General features: G+C 58.9%; 3 protein-coding genes across 3 annotated transcripts; 1 reads left to right on the forward strand and 2 right to left on the reverse strand.

The window, feature by feature from the left end:
* Positions 1-8,227: 8,227 nt before the first annotated feature.
* Positions 8,228-9,354, reverse strand: LOC101872117 (thyroid hormone-inducible hepatic protein-like). Its single transcript, XM_005144763.3, has 2 exons — positions 8,736-9,354; positions 8,228-8,462 (listed from the first exon to the last, which is right to left on the reverse strand). The coding sequence occupies exon 1, from the start codon at positions 9,171-9,173 to the stop codon at positions 8,754-8,756; it is 420 nt and encodes a 139-aa protein (XP_005144820.2). The 5' UTR covers positions 9,174-9,354; the 3' UTR covers positions 8,228-8,462; positions 8,736-8,753.
* Positions 9,355-12,280: 2,926 nt separating this feature from the next.
* Positions 12,281-13,395, forward strand: LOC117435871 (thyroid hormone-inducible hepatic protein-like). Its single transcript, XM_034059943.1, has 2 exons — positions 12,281-12,767; positions 13,042-13,395. Exon 1 carries the CDS (start codon positions 12,321-12,323, stop codon positions 12,747-12,749), a length of 429 nt encoding a protein of 142 aa, XP_033915834.1. The 5' UTR covers positions 12,281-12,320; the 3' UTR covers positions 12,750-12,767; positions 13,042-13,395.
* A 2,905-nt stretch (positions 13,396-16,300) lies between these two features.
* On the reverse strand, positions 16,301-20,465 carry NDUFC2 (NADH:ubiquinone oxidoreductase subunit C2). The gene is made up of 3 exons (XM_034074544.1): positions 20,276-20,465; positions 17,846-17,989; positions 16,301-16,488 (listed from the first exon to the last, which is right to left on the reverse strand). Exons 1-3 carry the CDS (start codon positions 20,412-20,414, stop codon positions 16,439-16,441), a joined length of 333 nt encoding a protein of 110 aa, XP_033930435.1. The 5' UTR covers positions 20,415-20,465; the 3' UTR covers positions 16,301-16,438.
* Between the last annotated feature and the right edge of the window lie 84 nt (positions 20,466-20,549).

Here is a 20,549-nt window from a genome sequence, read left to right on the forward strand (position 1 = left end):
CAAGGCCAAGTGCAGGGTCCTGCCCCTGGGTTGGGGCAATGCCAGCACAAACACAGGCTGGGGGAGACCAAATGGAGAAGGACTTGGGGTGTTGGTCAATGAGAAGCTCCCCATGACCCCGTTCAGTGAGCATTGGAGCCCAGAACCCCCCCGTGTGCTGGGCTGCACCCCCAGAGCGTGAGCAGCAGCTCAGGGAGGGGATCCTGCCCCTCTGCTGTGCTCTGGGGAGACCTGAGAGCAGCTCCAGTGCCTAAAGGGGCTGCAGGAAAGCTGGAGAGGGGCTTGGGACAAGGGCCTGTAGGGACAGGACAAGGGGAATGGGTTGAACCTGCCCAAGAGAGGGGAGACTGAGCTGAGCTCTGAGGCAGAAGCTCTTCCCAGCCTGCCCAGTCCGTGAACACTTCCCTGTAAAGCAAAGCCACCAGCAGTTCACCTTAGCCCTGCTCAGGAACTGCACCAGTGCAGCTGGGGTGGTGGCTCTGCAGACCAGGAGCCACTCCTAAATCAAACAGCCATGAGCCAGACAAACACCATCCACATTCCTACCTGCTGCCTGTCAGCTGCTTGTCAGCTCCGCCTTTAAGCACCTTTAAGGCTGGTGGCTTGTTCTCAGGTCTGATCTGGCTTTGGAGAGGCCCCAGGACATCCTCAGGAGCCAAGGAAACAAAGTGCCTCCTGGCCAAGGGAGTACATGCACCATCCCCAATGGATGAATGGGGGGAGGCAGACTTAACCACTCCTATTGCCATCAGTTAAAGCAATCCAAGAAGCTCATCAGTGCCCATATTCCCAAGAAACCAATTGATTCTCCTTATCTTCATGTCCATTGACTCCTTTCCTGTGTTTATATCACATTCAGCTTGTACTGTCAGCTTTCCTGGAGCAAGACACCAAACTAGATACAACCGTGCTCTCTTCTTGCCCATCTTTCTCTGTGTTCTTTCCCTTCCTGGACTCTTTCCCAGCTCTTGATGTTCCACATGGAGTGTGTGAGGCAGAGCTGGGTGTATGGGTGTCACTATTCCCAGATCCCTGTCATGCAACAGTCCTACTGAAGGTATTGGTATGGATCCATTTTGGACAGTCCATCCCGAAGGACATTGGGTTGTCCCTCAAAGTTCAGGCTGATGCTGTCTCTAGCCAGAAAAAGGGCAATGTGCAGAAACAAGGATCACTTCAATGTAGTCTATGAAGGTTGGCAACTCAACCAGGGTGTTTCTGCTTGGTCTTGCTGCTGAGGCTACAACCCCTTGCTCTGAAGCTGGTAGTAGGAGAGGTTGCACTAGTCATGGAAAAGCAAGGCTGAGAGATAAGTTGCCAGCTAGATGCACAGAAATAAGGATGCAAAGGGAAGTCTGACCTTGCTGTGTGCCTCTGAATGTGACTGGGGATGCTTTGAAGCCAGGGTGCATTTCCTTGTGAAACTGTGCAATGAATTCTCTGTGATACCGGAACTTCATTGAAACAAAAGCAAGGGATGGAGCCTCTGCTTTGCTTTTCCTTATAGTGCTGTAGAGCTCCAAAGTGCTGCTGAGTAACCAGGGCCCCACTGAAGGGGTTAACATGAACATATCTGAAGGGGGCTACAAGGATGCTGGGAGGGGCTCTTCATTAAGGACTGTAGTGATAGGACAAGGGGTAATGGGTTGAAACTTAAACAGCAGAGGTTTAGACTGGATATAAGGAAGAAATTCCTTACCATGAGGGTGCTGAGGCACTGGAATGGGTTGCCCAGGGAGGTTGTGAATGCTCCATCCCTGGCAGTGTTCAAGGCCAGGTTGGACAGAGCCTTGGGTGCCATGGTTTAGTGTGAGGTGTCCCTGCCCATGGCAGGGGGTTGGAACTGGATGATCCCAAGGTCCTTTCCAACCCAAACCATTCTATGATTCTATGACCAAGGCACGAGGTGCCTGCAGATGATGGGAAGAAACAACAGAACCATCTGCAGAGCAGTTGCTCACTGTACACTGAGGCTTTTAAAGCTGGTGTGTGTCTGATCTCAGTGTGAAGGGTGTTATTTCACTGCTGTGATACAGCAGAGTCAGACAGCACGTGCAGCAACACACACGACACAGCTTGAGCCTGGTTGCAGCCTTCCTCTCAGCACAGATGCTCAGAGACCTCCCGTTTCCTTAACCAGAAATACAAAGCTAATGGAGAACCAGTGTGTGTTCAGCCAATGCAGAACCCGTTCAACTGCTGACTTTTCTTTCATGGCCTAAAGAGGCAAGGGGACATCTCCCTCTAGTGCCCAGCCCTGTAGGACTTCCCTATGGTGATGTGTCTGGGAGGGAAGGAGTCACTTGGAGATGGGACCCAGCCCGTGCTAAAGGCTCCAACCTCCCTTCAAAGGGTTTACAGCCCCTGAGCACCCATCCAGAGGGGGCTTTGCCTCAGCTCATAGGGACTGAAGGTGAGTGAAGCCCTTCCCAGCTGAGCATCCCCACATCCTCCTCTGCCCCTGGCCCTGCAGGGCCATGTTCAAGCAGAGAGGAGGCAGAATTTGCCCTCCTGGTGTTGCTGGGGCTCTTTGGGACCATGGCAGGTTGTCCATAGGGCTGCGTGTGGTGGAGATGGGTCTGAAGGGCTGGATGAGCATGGGCCAAGGGAAGGGATGTGAAGGCATAGATTGAGTTGGGGAGCTGGGAAGCTTGGGTCTGAGAGAGGAGGGGATGTTAGGGAAGGGAACAAAGGGTTGTGGGGATTAGGTTAGGATGGCAGCACCCAGAAGAGGGTGATGGCAGGATCCCACCAAGCCAGAAGCCCATGGGAACATCTATCCCAACACAAACCCAATTCCCACTCCCTGCTGGAGAAACCCAGTGTGGCCTCAGTGCCAAGATCCCCTCATCCTCATGGTCCCCAACAGCAGCTCTACCCAAGTCACAGCTGGCAGCAAACACACAGGACACATCTGTACAAGGCTTTGCATTTTATTTACATCAAAGAGGTTGGATGGGGAGGGTTAGACAGAGAAAAAAGCACCAGTTCCAAGGTACAGACACCTCCTGCAAAGCAATAACAGAATTCCCCCTGGATCAGGGTGAAGGAAGCAGCAAGGTTGCCGGCAGGATCGGCCACAGGGCAAGTTGGATGGTACAAGCAGTACTCGGTGGGTAGACAACCAAACTCTGTGCTGCTCACGAAGGATGTTCCTCATAGGACTTGGAGCAGGAGAGAAAGAGCCACTGGGCTGCAGACATCAGATCACCCTGTGGGGATAAGGAACATGGTTGGACCAGGACATCCTCATTCCTGATGGGTTTCATCCAAAATAAGGGTTAACACTGGAGTTCCTGTTAATGTTCCAGGTCTGTGCTCTCCATTCAACTATAAGGATCTCAGCCATGAGCCCCATCTCTGGTGGGGCACAGGGGTATCTACTCAAGGGCTCTCAGGGATGAAAGCCCTACCAGCACAGAGAATGGGTTTACTATGGGAAGAATGTGAGCTGTTTGTGGGTGACATGGCAAGTTTAGACATTTGGAGACTTGCAAGTGCCAAAATGCTCCCTTAAAATGACTCTGTTGCATTTTCCATCCAAGAAAACACCTGGGGTATAAACTCAAGGCAGCTCCTTGAGCCCCATGCTCATCCCTTTTGTACCTAGCATCACTCGTGTCAACCAGCAGCAGTCAGGCATTGCCTGTGCTGCAAGCTGGGGAGTCTTGGGGACATGGAGCTCACACATCAGCCTTTGTTCAGTGGCACAGCTTGTGCCAGTGGGCAATTGAGAAAGACAAATCCAAGCGGATACAACTATTGAGCAATGAAGGGCACACTCAATTTCTGGGATCTGGGGCTGTGATGCAAACAATGGGAAGCCACCCAGCTGATGGGGCAATAGGACAAAGTGCGATACCCCTCAGCCTCCTTGGCACTGCATCTCCCCAACCTCTTACCTCACAGACTGGGGGTGCAGGCTCAAGAGCTGGGCTGATCATCACTGAGGTTGATCTCCTCCAGGATCTGGCTGTACCTCCGCGTGAGGGCTTTGGTGTTCTTGGTCAGGTCTGTCAGAACCTGCTGCAACCCATTGACGTGATGGGAGAGCCGCTCCTCCAGGTTACTGTCTATACACTCATCTTCAGCTGTATCTGCATCTGCATCGGTGCTGCTCGAGTTCTGATCACTGACAGAGGCCAGGCCCTTCTCCACTATGGGCTTGATGGCTTTGAGCTGCTGGTAGCGCTCGTAGAGGTCCGTGTGGCCATCGGCATCCGGAGCCTCCCCGTGCTGGTGCTGCGGGAAGACCCCTCGGAGCAGGCTGGGGAACATGACCTCCTGCTCCATCCTGTGCGTGGCTGACAAGTACTGCTCCATGGCCCCGCTCCGCCTGCGGCTGCTCCGGGCTCTGCTCCGCGCTGCGCTCCCCGGCCCCGCCGCCGCCGCCGCCTCTTTATGCGGGGCCGGGGCACGGCCCCGCTCTGCCGCGCTCCGCTACTGGCCCAGGAGCGCTTGGGCCGGGCCGGGCTCGGCTCCAGCCCCGCTGGGGCTCGCCCAGCTCTGCCCCTGCCCCTGGGTGAGCTCCCGGAGCTGCCTCCCCCGCGGCCTTCACCCGACCTGGACCCGGCTCCCGGCAGCTCCGTTGGGATGCTCCGGTCTGGGCAGGGGGAGCAAGAGACGGGTTTGTATGGGGAGGGGGACTCCGCCATGGGCCCTGGACGGGCACACACCTCCTGCAGGGCTGCTCGGGGTCTATCACTGCACACCCCTGTGAAGGAGCCTGGAGAACAGCCCCTGCTGAGAGCAGAAGGGGCTCAGGAGAGGGTGATGCTTGTCTGGGGGTGTTTGCCTCCTGCTGGTTGTGTCAAGGAGGAAGATGGGCACCAGCTGTGACAGGGATTGCAAAAGGGACTTTGAAAGGAAGGATTCAGGTTGGAGGGAAGCATGAAAGGTGTCAGCATTAGGGAGGGATATTAGAGGGGCAATGGCAGGAGCCAAAGCCTGTTGGACACAGCCAAAAGCAGCCCTGCAGCATCAAAGCCTCTGCTGGGTCTCTTTGAGCATCCTCCTGATGCCGTGAGCAGCAGCTCCTGCTCTGACAGCACCAGGCAGGGACAGAGCCAGAGCCTCTGGAGAGCACCTATGCCAGCCCCTGATCCAGCAGGGTCAGTGCTGGGACTGCATCCAGTTGGGGTTTGGATATCTGAGGATGAAGACTGCATCACTTCATGGGCAGCCTCTGATGGGGTCTGACCACCTGCATTGCAAGCAAATAGAAAGCTTCCTCTTGGGTTCCAATGGGATTCCCTGTGCTTCAGTTTGTGCCCATCACCTCATGTCCCATCGCTGGGAATCACTGGGATGAGTCTGGATCCCCCTTCTCCACATCACCCTTCAGGTCTCTCCACACAGGGATGAGATCCCCCTGAGCCTCCTCCTCTCCAGCCTCAACAGCCCCAGCCCTGCCTATGGAAGATGCTCCAGCTCCTTCATCACCTCCATGGCTCCTCACTGCACTCTCTCCACTCTGCCCATGCCTCTCTTGCACTGAGGAGCGCAGCCCGGAGCCAGCACCCGGCTGTGTCCCAGCAGGGCTGTGCAGAGGGGCAGGATCCCTCCTTCCTGCTCCTCCCCAGAGCTGGTGACTGTGCCTGCCCTGAGGACACTTTCATGGCCCCTGTGGCTTCATGGGACTGCTCAGAGCAGAGAATTGGACTTTCTGATTCCACTTTTTGGGTCCAAACTGTGCTTTATCTCTTGTCTCCTGCTGCTGAGCCTGTGTGCCAGGGCCCTGCTTCCTGCTCCACTGCTGTGGCTGCACAGACAGAACTGAACCGCTGCAATCCTGAGCTGCTCCAGTGATGGGAATGGAAAGTTCCTTCCCTGTGGTGGCTGCAGAGGGCCTGATCTGCCCCATCTGCCCTCGTCCTGCAGGGCCCATCGCTGGGTCTGACAAGGACAAAGACCTTTGTGGTGAGCACCTCGTGTCCCTTATCAGCCACGTCCATCAGTGTTGGCAGCAGCATGGCCACGCTGGGGCTTGATGCCCTCCAAGGCAGCGTGATGGAACAGCCTGGAAGCTGAGCAGCCCCAAGTGCCCTGGGAATGAGCGGGGTCAGGGCCGGCTGCCAAGCATGGCTCAGAGGGAGCTGAGGGTGCTGAGCACTGCAAGTGGTGCAGAAGTCATCCCTGTGCCCATCCAGCTCCTGGGGTCACTGCTCTGGGTTCTGCTGGCATCTCTGGGAGCTGCCTGGAGGGAGGATGGAGCCAGGAGGGGCTGGGCTCTGCTCCCAAGGAACAAGGGATGGGACAAGAGGAACCGGCCTCAAGCTGCACCAGGGCAGCTTTAGATGGAGCTGAGGAACAATTCCTGCCCCACAGGGTGCTCAGGCATTGGAACAGGCTGCCCAGGGCAGGGCTGCAGGCACAGGCCCTGCAAGGGTTCACAGCCCGTGGAGACGAGGCCTCAGTGCCATGGGGCAGTGCTGGGAATGGTTGGACTGGATGAGCTTAAAGGGCTTTTCCAACCCAATTGATTCCATGATCCCATTGATCCTGTTCAATCTTCCTCAGCACTTCACCACATCTCCCAATGTGATTCTTCCATGCGGCACCATCGGCCTCACCAGCAACCCAAAGCAAAGCCATTACGGGAGGTGACCTCAGGCCTTCCTCATTGTGACCACTGTCTTCTCCAGAGCACACAGGGCCCATCCCTCAGCTCCAGCCAAGCAGAGCACCAGAGGGACATCACCTCCACCGTGGTCCTCACCTCATGGGGAGCCAATGTCCCTCCATGCTTCATGATTCAGCCCCTGCCTCTGCCATCAGCGAGGGGACCCAAAAGCAGTTTGGACCCCCCCTGTCCACCTCCATTGCTCCCATGCATGAGCCATCATGCCCAAGCTGGAGCTGCCATTGCCATGGACACAGCCTGGCTCTCTCCCACTCGTGTCCCATTGGCTCTGGATGACACACACTGCAGCCTTCCCCAGCCTGCGGTGGAGCACAGAGGGAAGATGTGCTCTTGTGTCCTTGCCCTGCCTGGTAGGACTTGTGCTTGCCCATGTGTTGAGGGACTGGGTGCTCTGCAGCTGCTCTCATAGGGAAGCAAGAATATTGGGTGGTGCTGCAATGAGATCCTTTGGGTCTCTGTGGCCACAGACCTGGTGCTGGGCAAGACCCCCCTTCTGCAGCATCCTCCCTCCTGAGCCAGGGTGAGGAAGGGGGAAATGCCCCCAGCCGTGTCCTGAGGCTGCCCCTCCATCCACAGCACCTCCTGCTGCACATCCCCCATGTCTCTGAATGCCCTGAACCCCCAGGCCCGTCCTGGTCACTGCTTGATCCTGACCAGGACCCTTCCAGGTGTGCGGCTGCTCTGGATCCAGTCCCCAGCAGCCCCTTCCAGTGCCCCTGGCCCCTCACTGGCCCCTCGGGCCCAGGTTGTTGGGGACCCTGCTCCTGCTGCCCCTGCTCACTGAGGACAAGACAGAGCCAACGTGGTCTGCACAGACACAAGTGGCCTGAGCAAGGAGAGAGGAGCCGGGAAGCTCCAATGGGACTCGAAGCTTCCAGTCAGGACATGGGGCTGGGCTCCCCCCTCAGGAACGGTGCCAGGCTCAGCTCCATGTGGGGCAGCTCCAGGGCAGGAATCGTGATGGGCAGGAGAAATGAATGGGGAGCTGTAGGGCACGGGCAGCACCTGCAGTGCAGGGACAGACGTGGGGAGGGCTCTGAAGAGGGACCACAACCTGGTGTCACACTGCAGCATGGGCTGATGCCCATCTATTGTGTGCTATGTGCACAGCAGGAGGGCTCAAGAAGAATTCCTCACCGGGATTGTTGGGAATCACTGCACACGTTGCCCAGGCAAGTTGCACATTCCCCATCCCTGAAGTGTTCCACAGCAGGTAGGATGGGATTTTGAGCAACCTGGACCCCTGCACAATGTCCCTGCCTGGAGCAGGCCATTAGGAACTGAATGGTCTTTGCAATTCCCTCCCATCCCAACCCATCCTGTGACTCTGGGATTCTGTGTCCCTTCCCGTTCCCCATCCCTGCATGGAAAGTCCCCTGCCAGCAGAGCCAGTGTCCCCTGCCCCACACCAGCTCCCTCCCCAAGGGCTCCACCACAGCAAAGCACCAACAGCACCACCGAGGGCTTCTCAGGGCTCATTTTATTAGGTAGGCAAGAAGGGGAAAAGGCCCCTTGGAGTCCAGGAACCAGCTGGAAAAGGGCTCGGCAGGCGCAGGGACCCTCGGGGCCACTGCTCCACATGGCTGCTTCCTGCTGCTCTGTGACAATGAAGAGCAGGGCAGGACCCGCGGCTCCTCCATGGACCTGCAGCAGCTCCAGAGGCTCCTTCCCAGCAGGATGAGGCCGGGGCCGGTTCCGGGGTGGCCGCAGGCGTCGGTGCCAGCGCCGGCAGATCCGCTGGCACGTGTGGGGCTGGGGAAGAGCCGCCATGGGCACGGTGGGGACGTCCTCTCTGTCCTTCGTGCCAGCAGCACCCGTCCTGCAACGGCAGCGGTGGAGCCTGAGCCCGTGCCCGCAGGTACCTGGGCACCAGCCCTGCTGCAGGGACCCTCAAGCCCAGCGGCTCTGCACACAGGGATGGGATGAGTCCCCTGCTGTGGCTCGCACATGGGAACCTGCCGGCAAGTGAGGCCACGGCCCCCATTGCAATGCACTTGCCCGCAGCTCCCAGCCTGCAGTGCTGGGGACCCCTCGGTGGCCATGGGGCGCCCCTGCCCCACTGCCCCTGCTCTCAGCATCCCCCAGCTCTCACCTGCTGGCCGGGGCAGGGTCACCAGCTGGGCTGCCCCTCGCTGGGGCTGATCTGCTCCAGGATCTGGCTGTACCTCCGCGTGAGGGCATTGGTGTCCCTGGTGAGGTGGCTGAGGACCTGCTGCAGGCCGGACAGGTGGTGGCACAGCCGCTGCTCCAGCCGCGCATCCCCGCTGACTTCAGCCTCGTCCCACGATGCGTCCGCATCGCTGCTGCTCGAGCTGTGGTCATGGACAGAGGCCAGGCCCTTCTCCACTATGGGCTTGATGGCCTTGAGCCGCTGGTAGCGCTCGTACAGGTCCGTGTGGTCATCGGCATCCGGAGCCTCCCCGTGTTGCTGCTGCTGCTGGTGCTGGTGCTGCGGGAAGACCCCTCGGAGCAGGCTGGGGAACATGACCTCCTGCTCCATCCTGTGCGTGGCTGACAAGTACTGCTCCATGGCCCCGCTCCGCCTGCGGCTGCTCCGGGCTCTGCTCCGCGCTGCGCTCCCCGGCCCCGCCGCCGCCGCCGCCTCTTTATGCGGGGCCGGGGCACGGCCCCGCTCTGCCGCGCTCCGCTACTGGCCCAGGAGCGCTTGGGCCGGGCCGGGCTCGGCTCCAGCCCCGATGGGGCTCGCCCAACGCTGCCACGCTCCCGGGACGTGAGCACCGCAGCCTTGAGCCAGCTCCCGGCCCTGGGGCGGCCGCAGCGCTCGCACAAGGGAGCAGCGACCCCGTCTGTGGCCTTGCCACAAATAGAACCGGTTCCAGGCGCTGCAGGGCGCTCGGGGACAGCAGAGCCGGGCACTGCCCAGCCTGGCCCTGCGCCTGCAGGGGCTCGGGGCCAGCGGCTCCATCCGCACTGCTCTGCACGCAGCTGCTCTCAGCTCCGCCGCTCACACTCTCCCTACAGCTGCACACGCTGCTGCCCGGCCTCCCCTCACACACCGCTGCCCACCGCCCCTCCTGCCCCTTCCGGGCTGCCCACAGCATCTCCTGCCATGGCTGCCACTGCTGCCCCGAGCTGTGTGGGTGCTGCTGGCCCCGTGGCCCTGCCAGCCGGAGCTTGGCCACTTCAGGGCCATTTCTGGGCCATTGGAGCGCTTGGGGCACTGCAGAGCTGTTGGAGGTGCAGGGATATCACAGGGCTGCGGGGACAGGGGCAAAGGGGGTGCTCTGCACCACAGCTCCCTTCAGCATCATCCTCTCAAGTTGCTTGTGGTGCTCTTAGCAGTGTGCTGGGCGCCAGTTGGGGTTCAGCGGCTCCAGGTCACTGCACAGCTCTGCATCCTTGGCACATGCAGCATTCCCAAACCCTCCCTACACCTCCAGGGACCTCAGCAGCTAAAAATATTCCCCCCACATCCTGCTGGGATCCAGGGGTAGCTGCTGCTGTCAGGAGGAGAGGGGCCTGTGCTGTAGCCCAGCACAGCCACCATGGGCCTGCACCATGGCTGTGGTCAGGCTGTGCTGAAATGGGGCACCCAGCTACGGGCACCCGTGGGAGGTGTAATGGGATCCTGGGGTCTCTGCTCCCATGGATGCTGTGTTTGGAGCATCCTCTGCCATGCACTGGGGATGTGAACACTGCAGGCACTGAGCAGCCCCACTCTGCAGGGAGGGCTGAGGCTGTGCTGCCGCATGGGCTCTGTGTGCTCATGGGGACAGGGATGGGGCCGTGCTGAGGAGCCGGGACCGTCATGGAAATCTCCCACAGACATGGCTCTGAGCCACCACTGCCCATGGGGAGTGGGGATGACGCCAGCGCTGCTCCCAGTGCCCCACGGTGGGGCAGAGGCCACGGCTGACGCAATGGCCATTGGTGGCCCCAGTCAGCAAGAACTGTTCTATTTGGGGAAACTCTGCAGGGTCCCTTATCCTGTTTGCAACCCTTGGTGCTGGCAGCTCTCCACTGCACCCACATGTCCCAGCTCCTGCTGACCTCTCCCCTATACCCATCCCCACCACCCTTCTTGTCCCTTTCTGCTTGTCCCCAGGGTTTCCATGTGTGCTGCCCTGGGCACCAGCGCTGCACTGAGCTGTGCAGGTGCTGCCAGCTCCATGCTCTCAGTGTGTGGGGTTCAGCACGGAGCTCCCTGGAGGTGCAGGGCCCATCCCAGTGTCCCTCAGGGTGGCTGTGGCAGCCGTGGTGGCTGCACCTGCCCCAGTGCTGCAGCTTCACCATGCAGGATGCATTGGTCTGCAGGCACCAGTCCTGGCTCTGCTGGGAGGTGTCCTTCCCACTGGGGACACAAGGGCAGGAGCCAGCCCAGCTAACCCTGCCTGGGGCAGGAGGGGGCTCAGTGCCACTACCTCCCAGCCCAAGAGGTCCCTGAGCGCACAGGGACATCTCCAGCCCATCATCTGCATCCCTGCCTGTGGGTGTCAATGATACCCTGGGGAGATCTGAGGAGGACACAGGGACAGGAGGGACTCGTGTGTGCAGGTGTCTGCTTTAGAAGCCACGTTTGGGCTCCGACTCCTCAGGAGGGCAGCAGCTCAGGGGGAGGCTGCTCCAAACACAGCATCCATGGGAGCAGAGACCCGAGGATCCCATTGCACCTCCCAGGGGTGCCCGGAGCTGGGTGCCCCGTTTCAGCTCAGCCTGACCCCAGCCATGGTGCAGGCCCATGGTGGCTGTGCTGGGCTACAGCACAGGCCCCTCTCCTCCTAACAGCAGCAGCTACCCCTGGCTCCCAGCAGGATGTGGGGGAACATTTTTAGCTGCTGAGGTCCCTGGAGGTGTCGGGAGGGTTTGGGAATGCTGCATGTGCCAAGGATGCAGAGCTGTGCAGTGACCTGGAGCCGCTGAACCCCCATTGGCCCCCAGCACGCTGCTAAGAGCAGCACAAGCAACTTGAGAGGATGGTGCTGAAGGAGCTGTGGTGCAGAGCACCCCCTTTGCCCCTGTCCCCGCAGCCCTGTGATATCCCTGCACCTCCAAGCAGCTCTGCAGTGCCCCAAGCCCTCCAATGGCCCCGAAATGGCCCTGAAGTGGCCAAGCTCGCGGCTGGCAGGGCCACGGGGCCAGCAGCACCCACACAGCTCGGGGCAGCAGTGGCAGCCACGGCAGGAGATGCTGTGGCCAGCTCGGAAGGGGCAGGAGGGGCGGTAGGGAGCGGTGTGTGAGGGGAGGCCGGGCAGCAGCGTGTGCAGCTGTAGGGAGAGTGTGAGCGGCGGAGCTGAGAGCAGCTGCGTGCAGAGCAGTGCGGATGGAGCCGCTGGCCCCGAGCCCCTGCAGGCGCAGGGCCAGGCTGGGCAGTGCCCGGCTCTGCTGTCCCCGAGCGCCCTGCAGCGCCTGGAACCGGTTCTATTTGTGGCAAGGCCACAGACGGGGTCGCTGCTCCCTTGTGCGAGCGCTGCGGCCGCCCCAGGGCCGGGAGCTGGCTCAAGGCTGCGGTGCTCACGTCCCGGGAGCGTGGCAGCGTTGGGCGAGCCCCATCGGGGCTGGAGCCGAGCCCGGCCCGGCCCAAGCGCTCCTGGGCCAGTAGCGGAGCGCGGCAGAGCGGGGCCGTGCCCCGGCCCCGGATAAAGAGGCGGCGGCGGCGGCGGGGCCGGGGAGCGCAGCGCGGAGCAGAGCCCGGAGCAGCCGCAGGCGGAGCGGGGCCATGGAGCAGTACTTGTCAGCCACGCACAGGATGGAGCAGGAGGTCATGTTCCCCAGCCTGCTCCGAGGGGTCTTCCCGCAGCACCAGCACCAGCAGCAGCAGCAGCAGCAGCAGCACGGGGAGGCTCCGGATGCCGATGACCACACGGACCTCTACGAGCGCTACCAGCGGCTCAAGGCCATCAAGCCCATAGTGGAGAAGGGCCTGGCCTCTGTCCATGACCACAGCTCGAGCAGCAGCGATGCGGACGCATCGTGGGACGAGGCTGAAGTCAGCGGGGATGCGCGGCTGGAGCAGCGGCTGTGCCACCACCTGTCCGGCCTGCAGCAGGTCCTCAGCCACCTCACCAGGGACACCAATGCCCTCACGCGGAGGTACAGCCAGATCCTGGAGCAGATCAGCCCCAGCGAGGGGCAGCCCAGCTGGTGACCCTGCCCCGGCCAGCAGGTGAGAGCTGGGGGATGCTGAGAGCAGGGGCAGCGGGGCCGGGGGCGCCCCATGGGCACCGACGGGTGCCCAGCAATGCAGGCTGGGAGCTGCGGGCAAGTGCATTGCAATGGGGGCCGTGCCCTCACTTGCCGGCAGGTTCCCATGTGCGAGCCACAGCAGGGGACTCATCCCATCCCTGTGTGCAGAGCCGCTGGGCTTGAGGGTTCCTGCAGCAGGGCTGGTGCCCAGGTCCCTGCGGGCACGGGCTCAGGCTCCACCGCTGCCGTTGCAGGACGGGTGCTGCTGGCACGAAGGACAGAGAGGACGTCCCCACCGTGCCCATGGCGGCTCTTCCCCAGCCCCACACGTGCCAGCGGATCTGCCGGCGCTGGCACCGACGCCTGCGGCCACCCCGGAACCGGCCCCGGCCTCATCCTGCTGGGAAGGAGCCTCTGGAGCTGCTGCAGGTCCATGGAGGAGCCGCGGGTCCTGCCCTGCTCTTCATTGTCACAGAGCAGCAGGAAGCAGCCATGTGGAGCGGTGGCCCCGAGGGTCCCTGCGCCTGCCGAGCCCTTTTCCAGCTGGTTCCTGGACTCCAAGGGGCCTTTTCCCCTTCTTGCCTACCTAATAAAATGAGCCCTGAGAAGCCCTCGGTGGTGCTGTTGGTGCTTTGCTGTGGTGGAGCCCTTGGGGAGGGAGCTGGTGTGGGGCAGGGGGACACTGGCTCTGCTGGCAGGGGACTTTCCATGCAGTGATGGGGAACGGGAAGGGACACAGAATCCCAGAGTCACAGGATGGGTTGGGATGGGAGGGAATTCCAAAGACCATCCAGTTCCTAATGCCCTGCTCCAGGCAGGGACATTGTGCAGGGGTCCAGGTTGCTCAAAATCCCATCCTACCTGCTGTGGGACACTTCAGGGATGGGGAATGTGCAACTTGCCTGGGCAACGTGTGCAGTGATTCCCAACAAACCCAGTGAGGAATTCCTTCTTGAACCCTGCTGCTGTGCACATAGCACACAATAGATGGGCATCAGCCCATGTTGTAGTGAGACACCAGGTTGTGGTCCCTCTTCAGAGCCCTCCCCACGTCTGTCCCTGCACTGCAGGTGCTGCCCGTGCCCCACAGCTCCCCATTCATTTCTCCTGCCCATCACAATTCCTGCCCTGGAGCTGCCCCACGTGGAGCTGATCCTGGCACCGTTCCGAGGGGGAGCCCAGCCCCATGTCCTGACTGGAAGCTTCGAGTCCCATTGGAGCTTCCCGGCTCCTCTCTCCTTGCTCAGGCCACTTGTGGCTGTGCAGACCACGTTGGCTCTGTCTTGTCCTCAGTGAGCAGGGGCAGCAGGAGCAGGGTCCCCAACAACCTGGGCCCGAGGGGCCAGTGAGGGGCCAGGGGCACTGGAAGGGGCTGCTGGGGACTGGATCCAGAGCAGCTGCACACCTGGAAGGGTCCTGGTCAGGATCAAGCAGTGACAAGGACGGGCCTGGGGGTTCAGGGCACTCAGAGCCATGGGGGATGTGCAGCAGGAGGTGCTGCAGATGGAGGGGCAGCCTCAGGACACAGCTGGGGGCATTTCCCCTTCCTCACCCTGGCTCAGGAGGGAGGATGCTGCAGAAGGGGGGGTCTTGCCCAGCACCAGGTCTGTGGCCACAGAGACCCAAAGGATCTCATTGCAGCACCACCCAATAGTCTTGCTTCCCTATGAGAGCAGCTGCAGAGCACCCAGTCCCTCAACACATGGGCAAGCACATGAAGAGAGGATGACCAGCATGAACCCATGCTGTAGCAAGACACCGGGTTCAGGGCCCTCTTCAAAGGTCTCCACAGGGATGTCCTTTCAGTGCACGTGCTGAGGATGACATGAGGACCCTCAGAGATACTGTGGTGACAGTTTCCCACATCCTGAGCTGTGGCAAGCTCTTGTTCCAGCAGTCAGGGAGGACATCAGAAGATTTGCCCTCTGTGTCCCTTCTCAGCCTGGAAAAAGATGGAGCCTGTCTCCTGCAGGGACAATGGAGCAGGAGGAGGATAAAGGGAGACAGCCAGGCCATTCCCATTGCAATGCCACCTCCAGCTGGCACAGATTTGTTCATTCCATGGGAGAAGTGGAGGATAGACATGAGGACTCCAAATTGACTTTGGGGCTCCTCTGCCTCCTCGATGATGGCAGATGCAGGGGTTGAACTGTAAGGAATGGAGGGAGGGATGTCTGTACCTGGTGAGGACCATGGAGGATGTGATGTCCCTCTGGTCATCACCTGGCTGCAGCTGAGGGATGGGACCTCTGTCCTCTGGAGAAGATAATGGTCACAGTGAGGACCTGAGGGTGTTGACTGACACCGGCTGAACATGAGCAGCTTGTGCCCAGGCAGCCAACAAGGGTACCGGCATCCTGGCCTGTACCAGCACCAGTGCGGCAGCAGGGCCAGGGCAGTGACTGTGCCCCATTGCTGGGAACTGGTGGGGCTGCATCTCAAATCCTGTGTTCAGTTCTGGGCCCCTCACTACAAGAGACATTGAGGGGCTAGAGTGGGGCCAGAGAAGGGAATTGAGCTGGTGCAGGGCCTGGAGCCCAAGGGTGATGGGGAACGGCTGAGGGAGCTGGGGGGTTCAGATGGAGAAGGCTCAGGGGGGACCTGATGGCTCCCTCCAAGTGCCTGCAGGAGGATGGAGCCAGGAGGGGCTGGGCTCTGCTCCCAAGGAACAAGGGATGGGACAAGAGGAACCGGCCTCAAGCTGCACCAGGGCAGGTTTAGATGGAGCTGAGGAACAATTCCTGTCCCACAGGGTGCTCAGGCATTGGAACAGGCTGCCCAGGGCAGGGCTGCAGGCACCAGCCCTGCAAGGGTTCACAGCCCGTGGAGACGAGGCCTCAGTGCCATGGGGCAGGGGTGGAATGGTTGGACTGGATGAGCTTAAAGGGATTTTCCAACCTGGTTGGTTCTGACTCTATGAACTCCTGAGGTCACCTCCAGGAATAGCTTTTGGTTTGGCCCATGTGCTCCCATTTCTCGTGGCTGCTCTGTTGCAAACATTGCATCACGCTACGTCAATCGCAGCAGGGCCATGCTGCTGCCAACACTGATGGACGTGGCTGATAAGGGACACAAAGGTCACCAGAAAGGTCTTTGTCCTTGTCAGACCCAGCAATGGGCCCTGCAGGACGAGGGCAGATGGGGCAGATCAGGACCTCTGCAGCCACCACAGGGAAGGAACTTTCCATTCTGGAGCAGCTCAGGATTGCAGCGGTTCAGTTCTGTCTGTGCAGCCACAGCAGTGGAGCAGGAAGCAGGGCCCTGGCACACAGGCTCAGCAGCAGGAGACAAGAGATAAAGCACAGTTTGGACCCAAAAAGTGTATGTTCCTAGATTAGGACTGCCAGGGAGAGGTAAATAGGAGGCATCTACACAAGTAGTTTCTATAAAACATTAGCTCCAGGAAGAATCCATGTTCACAGTTAAAATAACTGGGAAAAGGGGGAATCCAAGTTATTACAAATACCAGTTACCTGCATATGATAGGCCAGAATGGAACAGAAGAGCAAGCAATTAAACATCAAGTATTGAATTGTAGCTTTTATTATATGAAAGTGAGCACTGGTTCATTTTCCAGTCATGGACGGTTGAACAGTGACAGCAGCCTGACAGTTCCTGGTATGGAATTAGCTCATCCTGTGTCGTGTCCCCTCAGCGAACTGGGTGGAATTCCTCAAAAACCTCTCCAATTCTTCTCTTTTCTGCAAGAGGTGAAGGTGAGAAACCTCAACAGCCTTTGAGACTGATTCTGATGTTTCAGACTGAAGTCTTAAGGGTAAATAACTATCTGCTTTGGAATGGCTTGAACCTGCCCAAGAGAGGGGAGACTGAGCTGAGCTCTGAGGCAGAAGCTCTTCCCTGTGAGGGTGCTGAGGCACTGGCACAGGGTGCCCAGAGAAGCTGTGGCTGCCCCATCCCTGGCAGTGTTCAAGGCCAGGTTGGACACAGGGGCTTGGAGCAGCTGCTCCAGTGGAAGGGGTCCCTGCTCATGGCAGGAGGCTGGAGTTGAATGAGCTTTAAGGGCCCTTCAATCCAAACTATTCTGTGATACTATGAAGGCACCAAACCTCTGATTTCTGCTACCAACAGAGAACTATCACCTTCCTGCATAAACTAAATACATCACTCCTTGTACTCGGGGCTCTCCATAGATCCCTGTGAAGAGATCTCACTATTAACACTTCTTTCTTTCCACATATTCCTTCCGACATTCATTGATGTGGATCACAATCCAACAGCCACACTCCCTAAACTGTAACTGTATTAGAAAATAGCCAATTTTCACCAAAATTTACCATCACTGGGCTCAGTGACAACATTTCCTAAAGGTCTGTTCTTCTTCTGAGGCTCTTATCAAAACACCTGAAGAACTAAACACAAGTCATAGAGTCACAGGGAAGAACTTCTGCCCAAGAGCTCATCTCAGTCTCCCCGCGGGCAGGTTCAAGCCATTACCCTTGGCCTGTCCCTACAGGCCCTTGTCCCAAGCCCCTCTCCAGGTTTCCTGCGGCCCCTTTAGGCACTGGAAGACCTCTTTATATATTATGTTATTCTATATTATACATTACATATATTTATATCTCTATAAATGTAATAATATACTATATATAATATATAGTATTATATATAATAGATATTATGTATAATACACTGTATATATTATATATGATACATAAAGTATTATATATAATATGTTATATATAATATGTGTTCAAGACCAGGTTGGATGAAGCCTTTGGTGATATGGTTTACTGTGGGGTGTCCCTGCCCATGACAGGGGGGTTGGAACTAGATGATTTTGAGGTCCTTTCCAATCCTAACTATTCTATGATTCTATATGTAGGCCTCCACTTTATAATATTATATAAGGTCTCTAATTTAATCTCATAAAATCCTTAATACTGTTGCAGTTCACACCGTGAACAAGCAGGAAGCAGTCCGCAGTCACTCCACGTTGCTAGATAGGACCAGACCCCACAAGCAGCCCCAGCACCACCTTTCCACCAAGGCACATTAGGGCAGGCTGAGATCTTCCCGTCAGACCCCAACCTATCCTACCTGCTCCCCTGAAGTCCTCGGGGTGCTGCCTGACGTACTCCAGCAGCTCCCTGTCCACCTTGGCGTACATGTACTCCGTGCGCTTAGCCAGGTAGTAGCCAACAAACCAGCCCACGGTGGTGAACAGGATCTGGCGGTGAACTCCTGCACCGGGAAGGGGAAGACCCTGGTCTAAGCCCATCATCCTGGCCCCATATAGGCCCCCATTTCCCCAGCCACCCCCCCCCGCACACTTCAGCCCCACACATCCCAGCTCATCCCTCCCCACTGGGCCCCTGTGGATAGGTGCCCATAGCACCCTCACCTGCAGCCCTCCCATGGTCCTGACCGCCCTGCAGAGAGGACCCCCCCTTTGCTCAGGGCTCCTTCCCCTTCCTGCCCCCATATCCCTCACAGTGACTTCATATCCCCTCCGCACCCCTATGATGCCCTTTCCCAGCTCCCTCTGATTCCAAGCCCTGCTAACAGACCCCCCCCCAAGGCTCCCTCCCCTTCTCTCCCATCCCCACATCCTCAGAGACACCCAAAAGCTCAGAGCCCCCCCACCCCAAGACCTTCACCTCAGGACCCCTTCTCCTTCCCAATGCCCTCATATCCCACAGTCACTTCAAACCCCAAACGCCCCATCCCTACATCCCCACTGTAACTCCCTCAGCCCCTCACCTCAGAGCCCCCTTCCCTTCCTTCCCATCCTTATATCCCTCAGTGTCACCCTAAATCCCACATACCCCCATCCCCTCACCTCAGGGCTCCATCCCCTTCTTTCCTACCCTGATATCCCTCAAGATCACCCCAGATCCCACAGTCTCCATCCCTCAGCACCCTCTATCCCCTTGCTCCTCACTTAAGGGTCGTTCCCCTTTCTCCCCACCCCTATATCCCTCAAATCCCACATATCCCCATCCCCACAGTAACTCCCTCAGCCCCTCACCTCAGGACTCCCATCCCTATATCCATCAAGATAACCCCAAATCCCACATCCTCCATCCCTCAGGACTGTCTACCTCCCTGCTCCTCACTTAAGGGTGGTTCCCTCTTCTCCCCACCCCTATATCCCTCAAATCCCACATATCCCCATTCCCATCCCCACAGTAACTCCCTCAGCCCCTCACCTCAGAGCCCCCTCCCCTTCCTTCCCACCCCTACATCCCTCAATGTCACCCCAAACCCCACATACCCCCATCCCCTCATCTCAGGGCTCCATCTCCTTCTTTCCTACCCTGATATCCTTCAAGATCACCCCAAATCCCACAGCCTCCATCCCTCAGGACCCTCTGTCCCTCACTTAAGGGTGGTTCCCCTTTCTCCCCACTCCTATATCCCTCAAACCCCACATATCCCCACCCCACAAAACCTTCCTCAGCCCCTCACACCAGAGCCCCTTTGCCTTCTTCCCACCCCTGTATCCCTCAGTATCACCCCCAATCCTGCACACCCCATCCCCAGCCTCCCCAGTCCCCTCTGCCTCCCATCTCCGTGCCTCAGGGTCCCTCAATCACCCCAAAACCCACATAACCCCTCCAAGAGCACCGTTTACCCCCCAGTCCCTCACTTGAGGGTGGTTCCCTTTTCCCCCCTATATCCCACAGAGTCACCCTAAATCCCACATATCCCCATCCCACATCCCCACAGTACCTCACTCAGCCCCTCACCTCAGGACCCCCATCCCTATATCCACCCTTATACCCCTCAATGTCACCCCAAACCCCACATATCCCCATCCCCTCACGGCTCCATCCCCTTCTTTCCTACCCTGATATCCCTCAAGATCACCCCAAATCCCACATCCTCCATCCCTCGGGACCCTCTATCCCCTTGCTCCTCACTTAAGGGTAGTTCCCCCTTCTCCCCACCCCTATATCCCTCAAATCCCACATATCCCCACCCCACAAAACCTTCCTCAGCCCCTCGCATTGAGCCCCTTCGCCTTCTTCCCACCCCTATATCCCTCAAATCCCACATCCCCACAGTAACTCCCTCAGCCCCTCACCTCAGGACTCCCATCCCTATATCCACCCTTATACCCCTCAATGTCACCCCAAACCCCACATATTCCCATCCCCTCACCTCAGGGCTCCATCTCCTTCTCTCCTCACCTGATATCTCTCAAGATCACCCCAAATCCCACATCCTCCATCCCTCAGGACTGTCTACTCCCTGCTCCTCACTTAAGTGTGGTTCCCCTTTCTCCTCACCCCTATATCCCTCAAATCCCACATATCCCCATCCCCATCCCCACAGTAACTCCCTCAGCCCCTCACCTCAGGCCTCCCATCCCTATATCCACCCTTATACCCCTCAATATCACCCCAAACCCCACACCCTCCACCCTCACCCTCCTCTACCCCCATCCCCCCTCCATCCCCTCACAACCCGCCGCCATCTTGCCCTCCCCAACCTCCCCTCAGGGCTGCCCCGTTCCCGGCGCACCGGCTCTGAGGACCGGCCGTTGGTTGAAGCCGTTGTCCAGCAGGGCCGCGAACCACCCGCAGAACCCGAGCCAGGCCGAGATGCGGTTGGCGATGGGCGGCGGCGGCAGCGACCGGGCCTCGTCGGGCAGGAACACCATGGCCAAGGTGACCGGGGCGGAGCGGTGCTGCAGCGGAGCCGTCCGCCCGCACCGCAGCCGAGCGCTCGGGTTCCGCGCACGGACAGAGCCGCGTGGGTGAGCCGAAAACACCTGAATCAACCCCAAAATAACTCC

The sequence above is a fragment of the Melopsittacus undulatus genome, chromosome 2 (assembly GCF_012275295.1).
Source record: "Melopsittacus undulatus isolate bMelUnd1 chromosome 2, bMelUnd1.mat.Z, whole genome shotgun sequence".
NCBI classification, from domain to species: domain Eukaryota; kingdom Metazoa; phylum Chordata; class Aves; order Psittaciformes; family Psittaculidae; genus Melopsittacus; species Melopsittacus undulatus.

Coding starts and splice junctions, on each gene's coding strand:
- LOC101872117 (XM_005144763.3), bottom strand. CDS start 9,173: ATGGAGCAGTACTTGTCAGCCACGCACAGGATGGAGCAGGAGGTCATG.
- LOC117435871 (XM_034059943.1), top strand. CDS start 12,321: ATGGAGCAGTACTTGTCAGCCACGCACAGGATGGAGCAGGAGGTCATG.
- NDUFC2 (XM_034074544.1), bottom strand. CDS start 20,414: ATGGTGTTCCTGCCCGACGAGGCCCGGTCGCTGCCGCCGCCGCCCATC. Junction 17,990..20,275: donor ACGGCCGGTCCTCAGAGCCG/GTGCGCCGGGAA, acceptor TTCCCGGTGCAG/GAGTTCACCGCCAGATCCTG. Junction 16,489..17,845: donor CGAGGACTTCAGGGGAGCAG/GTAGGATAGGTT, acceptor CACCTCTTGCAG/AAAAGAGAAGAATTGGAGAG.